At 44.0% G+C, this 7,304-nt stretch overlaps 1 protein-coding gene across 1 annotated transcript; it reads right to left on the bottom strand.

The window, feature by feature from the left end:
• Positions 1-6,010: 6,010 nt before the first annotated feature.
• On the bottom strand, positions 6,011-7,013 carry LOC131916984 (putative olfactory receptor 2W6). The gene is given in 2 exon segments (XM_059270649.1): positions 6,011-6,076; positions 6,078-7,013. Coding segments are annotated over 2 exon segments (1,002 nt in total).
• Positions 7,014-7,304: the final 291 nt, after the last annotated feature.

Raw genomic sequence — 7,304 nt, 5'->3', positions numbered from 1 at the left:
AATTCAAACTGTTATCCTGTGATCTGTGAGACCAAGCATCTACAAGCACATCTGAACACACTGGAGGAGAACACCTATACACTGATATACTGTTACCATGAAATCATCCAGGTGAGATAATTATTCACAACCATGGTGATTAAGTTAATTAAAAGTTTGGAGTCCTTTTTTATTAATGGCCAGACCAAGAGCAGCCTGTGCCACTGCAAAGTCTCTTGGTGCCCAAGGTCAGCTGTACAGCATTTTAAAAGACAAAGCCACAATTACATCAGTGCTTGATGTGGGGGTTACATTAGTGAGGGCTTTGGAGTGGCCTAGAAACATCTCCTTTCTTTACAACGCTCAGTAGTATATTCCAGACACTACATAATATGTTTGGACCATGGTCAAGTTCATGGACTGTCTCCAAAAGCATTGCCAAGGTCGTTGGGGGATGGAAGGCTGAGAAGCATCTAGGCAGACACAAAATAAAGTTGGCACAGACATGAGATGGCATTTTCTTAGTCATTTCATCCCTCCCCACCCCATTTTTTGTTACTTTCAAATCTTCCAATCTTGGCTAAGGGGTGAATATTGGGTCCTGAGGATCATTAGCTTAACTGAGGCAATTCTTTGATGAACTTTAAAAGGCAATTTACTATCCAAGCCCTATAAAAAGGAGGAGTAAGGGCCATTCAGGCCTGCGAGGAGGGTTGTAAACCATGGGTTTAAGTCAAACATTTTGTGGTACCAGGAATTATTGTTGTCTCTTATCTAAATTATCTTTAATCTTTTGTAAAGTTTCTTTTTAATGTTTTTATAATCCTGTGAGTTTTTAGAAAGCATTCTCCCCAAGCCTGTCGGAAGGTAACTTTAGCCTTGATTGTGAGAAGGTTTAAGAGTTTTATGCTGGGCGGTGGTGGCACACACCTTGCGTGCCTTTAATCCCAGCACTCGTGAGGCAGAGGCCCGGTTCTCTGAGTTTGAGGCCAGCCTGGTCTACAGAGTGAGTTCCAGGACAGCCAGAGATACACAGAGAAACCCTCACTCAAAAAACAAAAAAAAACAAAACAAAGAAACAGAAGAAAGTTTTATGAGATCAATTTTAAACATAGGCTCATTTTAAAAACAGTCTATATTTTAAGTGTAAATGTAGTCTCTGTCAGGATTTTCACAGTGTGGAAGGCAGTAAGAGTAAAGGAATAAGTAAATGGTCTAGCCTTACTGAGAGGGAATATATAACCAACCAGGAGTCCTGTTTGCAAGACAGTCTTAGTTTGAGAGGACCTAGTCCAGGTGAGCTGGTTTCCATTTCTGGTCTGCAACTGGCTTGTCATGGGAGTGGTGAATCCACGCAGGGATCCTGTCAACCTGGACTGCAGTCAGTCAGCATTGTCGTCAGGATGATAGTGTGAGGTCCAGGAAGGTGTCAGTTCTTTCTTCTGAAACTTTTTGATGTATGCTTGGTCCCCAGGTCAGAATGAATGACAAGGCACCAAGGAAGGCACCGGAATGGTGTCCCGAACCCTAGAATGAACTACAGTCTGGACCTGTTGAAGAGGCTGGTGATACTTCAGAAAAACTAGTTAGTAATGTTGCCAATGATGGTCTCTTAAACAGGGTGAGGGGTGAGGGGAGGGCTCTTAAATATAATCTCATAGGGAGGAATCCTCCCTTCCAAGGAGTTATAGCTTGCCCTAAGAAGGGCCAGGGGTAAAAGGTTGGACCAGGCCGGGCGGTGGTGGCACACGCCTTTAATCCCAGCACTTGGGAAGCAGAGGCAGGTGGATCTTTGTGAGTTCGAGGCCAGCCTGGTCTACAGAGAGAGAGAGATCCAGGAAAGGCGCAAAGCTACACAGAGAAACCCTGTCTCGAAAAACAAAAACAAAAACAAAAACAAAAACAAAAACAAAACAAAACAAACAAACAAAAAAAAAGGTTGGACCAATTTCCACCAGTATTTAAAATTAATTTAGAGGGGGTGGGCTTATAGTCAAGTTCACACATTAGCCTGTCCAGAGCTCTGAGGTCTGTACATGCAGTGCGACTTTCAGGTTACATCTAAGACCTACTGACGCTTTGGGCTATAGATGAGGTAAAGGCAGGTCCATTATCTGACTCAGTTGACAGGGCAGCCGGAACCTAGGAACAATCTGATGTAATAGAGTTCTGTCCACTTTCAGAGTAGTCTCCCTCGGGGTACCAAAGGCTCTTCTCCACCCTGGAAAGGTGTCCACAAGCATAACAGATACTTAGACTTTTTCTCTGTGAAGTTGCCTTTCTATTTTTCACCAGGGGCTAGTTCTCTTAAACGGATTGAGAGGGAGAAGAGGAGGAATTGGAAGGAGAAGAGGAAGGGGGGAAATGATGTAATTATATTTTAATTAAAAATAAAGTCTTTTTTTAAAAAGAATATTTACCCATAAAAATAATGATTTATATAGAGACAAAAATATATGGGGGTATCCCAAAATACCATAACACATTTTAAAAATATTGGAGATCATCTGAACAGCACTGTATCTATTAAACAAGTGGAGTGGAGTTAAAAAATTCAGACAAGTTTATAACCTTAAGAAAACAAACAGAAGCTGGGAGATGGCTCCACAGTGAAGAGCACTGGCTGCTCATCTAGAGGACCCAGGTTCAGTTCCCAGCACCCACATGGTGGCTCAAAAGCATATGTAACTGCAGTTCCAGGGGATCAGTGCCATCTCTGACCTCCACAGGCAACAGACACGCACTGATACACAAGCAGATAAAACACTCACACACACAAAATATTTTTTTAAAGTAAAACAAAAAAAAGAGGATGATGAACTTACATGTAGTAAAATCAGTATACATCTTTCGCTAAAATTCCATTTGGAACACATCCAGAAACTTCAATCATATTTAAGAGTTAATCTTAATAAAATTATGAAGCATAAAGCCTTTATGGTGGAAAAGGGTGGAATTAATGGTTCCCTTTGTTCGGAAAGCAAAGGGGTAGAGAGAACCTTGAGGCAGAGCCATTAAGCCCCTCACCTATTCTTCTTTTCTGTGTTATTGTAACAGTTATATTTATTCACTGAAAAAAAGCACTTCTTTTTAAACCAATCAGTTCATATACATCTCCTAAAGCTAGGCTTTCTGGGTCAGCTACAGAAGCTACAGCTTCAGAAATTTTATTAGAAGATTTAAGTGTATGCATTAAAAGTTGTAAATTAAATTTTACACAGTGGAAACTGCTTGCAATTTTGTGACAGTCTTACCGATATTGTTATAATGAATACTCCAAGCATACAGAAATTGGAAGAATTCCATGAAGAGTTAGAAAGTTGTCCCCCACTTTGGAAAAAAAACTGTAAGAGAAAAATTCTAATGCTAAAGGATTTATTTCAACATAATGTGAAATGCACTGTGACGCAGCCAGTTGACCCAGTCCGCAGAGACAGGTAAGTGAAAAGCCGCTTAGAGGAGATGGTGAGCAGGTACCTGAACAGCAGCTCACGATGCCCAGTGGATACAGAACAAAGGCAGCAAAACCATAAGTGGAAAGAAAAGCAAAAGGAACATAAAGAGAAAGGACCCTGCCAGTTTGCCTTTCTTTAGCAGTAGTTCTCAACCTGTGGGTCTCGACTCCTTTGGGGTCCAATGACTCTTTCACAGGGGTCGCCTAAGACCCCACTGAAAAACACAAATGTTTACACTATGATTCATAACAGTAGCAAAATTACAGTTATAAAGTAGCAGCGAAAATAATTTTATGGTTGGGGGAGTCACCACGACATGAGGTGGTCGCATCATTAGGAAGGTTGAGAACAATAAATAGCTCTAGGAGACCAAACAGCAGAGCAGTGTGTCGGTGACCTGACTGCTCCCCACGACACTACCCACAAATTTCAACCTGTAACAGACTAGTGGCAAGATCTTAACTGGGCAAGCAGCAAAGGTCACACTGTTTGAAGAAAAAGCCATTTGAACATGAGAAAGAGATATGAGAACTGTATAACCTAAGGAGTTTAGGGATTTTGAAAAAAAACAAACAGTGCTGGAGCACAGCTCGTGGTACAGCTCTTAACCAGCATGCACAGGACCTTGGGTCAATTCCCCAGCACCGCAAACAAACACCTGCATAAATATTCAAACAGGTGAATCTCGACAACTTTTTGGAAATTGGTAAGGAAGATTAACGACTACTAGTCAGAGGTATCCAAACAGAACCGAGACAAAGAGAGGAGACAGACAGACCTTAAGAGCTGATTCAGTTCAAAATCCATGGAACAGGACGGAGACTAGAAATGAGGTAAGTCTACATCTAAGTCCAAAAGAAGACTGCAGAATTTCCCTCTTCCTTCAGGGGGTTTCCTCTTTTGGAAGAGGCCCACACACTGTAAAAGTATAATTGGCTTTACCTAAAGGCTGATGAGTGAAATCCCAGTATTAGCTGCAAGGCTGCCCTCACAGCAAAACCCGGCTGGATGTTTGATCAAACATCTACACCATATGTCCTCACCAAATGGACATGCAAAGTTAACCATCTCAGAGACAACGTCATTTCCAGAAACCATAAATACTTAACTGTTCATTTATTTTACAATATAAGAGCATGAGGAGGAGGAGGAGGGGAGTCTGGATTTGATCAGTACACACTGAATTCATGGACAGTGTGCAGATAGCATAGTAAACGCCACTGATGGGAACAACTCGTGTTCACGTAAAATGTTAAAAAGAAAAGAATAAAAGACAGTTTATTTGCACTCACAACAAAGTCCAAGATTCTCTTTCTGTTCTGCACTGTCAATTTAAGGAGAAATGTGAAGTAAACTGTGACTTGTTATTCGGTCTTAAGACAGCTCTACTTCATAATTGTCCAAAGGTGAGAGATGAGTTGAAAATGGTTTTATTTCCCCCGTGATTAGCATCATTGTCATCATCATCACTGCCATTGATACTTCCATCTTTGTTCATCCTAGCTGACCTTCCTGCATAAGCAGCTGTGACCTTGCTCCTGTACATTTCCTGCCCACATGCCCCCACGTTACTGCTGTCCTCAGAGTTCCGCCACCGGGTCTTTCCCTGATGCAGAAGCACCGGTTCTCGGCAGCGTGTTCCAATGGGAACTCTAGAACAGGGGCTTCAAGTTTTTGTATCCTCCATTAGAAATATGTTAGTGAAGAGGGTAGAGTGCAGAGGTCAAGTGCTTGTCTAGGGTGTGCAAGACCCTGGCTTCCATGTCAGCACCACAAAAGATAGAAAAGAAATAAGAGAAAAAGAAAAAAAAACAAATAAACAGACAAACAAACCAAACCAAAACCCAAGACAAAGCAGCAAAGCTAAACACGGTAATCCAAATATTTGCAATCCCAACACTTGAGAGACTAAGGCAGGAGAGGCACTCACTACACAGGGAGACCCTGCCTCAAAAGCGACAAACGAGAAAAAAACCAAAAGCACATTTGTCACGTCAAAATACCGTGCCGACTCACCCCAGCCCGAATCAGCCCGCTCTGTTTTGTGCGACTCTAGCACACTTTGAAACGCTTGCTGCATTTGTTAAACTCATTCTGTGACCTATGCCTGGCCCGTGACCTCAGATCTAAAATAAGCAGTGCTTTTAGTCAAACGGTTAAGTTGTAAGGTGCCGTGCAGGGAGGAGGGTTGGCTGGTGACAGCCTGAGGGAGTGCTGTGTAGTTTCCACAGGGTGGAGCAATAGAGCTGGGAAAGTGAGAAGGAACGATGTCTTATGGGGAAGAGCAAAGGTTCTGCCGTCCCCTCGCCAATACACAGCACCTGTGCACACACATTCTGCCATGCGGTGTCTCCTGCCCCTTGTATCTGACTGCTCTTTAGCATCACAGCACCACGGGTTAGCTGCAAATCAGTCAGTATCTCCGCTGTGTGCGGAGAGAAAGCCAGTGTCTCTTTCTGTCAGGTTATTGTCTTTTGACATGAAGGCTCTATTCACTGAAGGCAGTGAATAGAATATCACTGATTTAGGACCACTGGGCTACAAGACCCCGCTTCCTCACCACCGTCAGCTTATTATTATATCACTGTGGTTCTGAAACAGATGAACAACTGAGGTGAGCTCCACGCCCCATCAGTGCCCTCCAGCATCCAGCAGGCTTCTATCTTTCCCAAGGACCTTCAACATGGCCGCCTTCATGTCTTTGTTTCTGAGCGAGTAGATGAAAGGGTTCAGTGTGGGCGTCACCAGGCAGTAGAACAGGGTGAGAAACTTGCCCTGGTCCTGACTTGCCACGTTCCCAGGCTGCATGTACATGTAGATAATGGTACTGTAGAAAAGAGACACCACCACCATGTGTGAAGAGCAGGTGTTGAAGGCCTTGCGCCGACCAGCTGCAGACTTGATTCGCAACACGGCAGCGGCAATGTAGCCGTAGGAGACCAGGATCATGGTGAGGGGCACGAGGACAATGGGGATGGCCAGGAAGAAAGCTAGGCCTTCTACCCGGCTTGTGTCCACACAAGAGATTCGGATGATGGCTGGCATCTCACACACAAAGTGGTTGATACGGCGATGCCCACATCGCCCCAGAGACATGGTCAATGGGGACATCAGTATGGAATTGGCAATACCACTGAGCCAGGCAAAGGCTGCCAGCTTCAGGCATAGCTGTGGGTGCATGATGGTCAGGTAGTGCAGAGGTTTGCAGACAGCTATGAAGCGGTCGTAGGCCATCACCGACAGGAGAATGCACTCAATGCCCCCCACAGACAGGAAAGCAAAGAGCTGAATGACACACCCTACGAAGCTGATGGTCTTCCGAGGGCCCCAGAGGTTAACCTGCAGCTGGGGAATGCTACTTGTTGTGTAGCAGAGGTCGAGAAGGGACAGGTTGCCGAGGAAGAAATACATGGGTGTGTGCAGCCGAAGGTCCACCAGGGAAAGGAAGATGATGGTTGAGTTGCCTGTGACGGCCAGAAAGTAAAAGACCATATTGACAACAAAGAGGACCATCTCCAGCCTGGGCCGGTCGGAGAAGCCCAGGAGGATAAAGTCCCCAGAGCTCTCATTGTTCTCCATCAGCCGTGACCTCACATACCTGTTTAGAAAGCATGACACACAAGTATTAGAAAATAGCCAAGTTGATCTGGACACAAACGGTCCCCAGCAGGGACACCTTGCACCATACCATCCAGATGTTAACTATAGCGACTTGCTTAATGCTTGCCTGTGATGTGAAGTCCTGGGAGAAGATGTGTGTTTGCCATGGATGGAAGCTCAAACTCTCCCCTATATAGTGCCAATTAAGGTAACTAGATAACCATTCAAAAAACTTTTATTTTGAAGAGAAGCTTTTATCAATATTTTCAG

This window comes from Peromyscus eremicus, chromosome 8a (assembly GCF_949786415.1).
Source record: "Peromyscus eremicus chromosome 8a, PerEre_H2_v1, whole genome shotgun sequence".
Lineage (NCBI taxonomy): Eukaryota > Metazoa > Chordata > Mammalia > Rodentia > Cricetidae > Peromyscus > Peromyscus eremicus.
The sequence above is the reverse complement of the archived record's forward strand: the minus strand, read 5'-3'. Positions and strand labels throughout refer to the sequence as shown.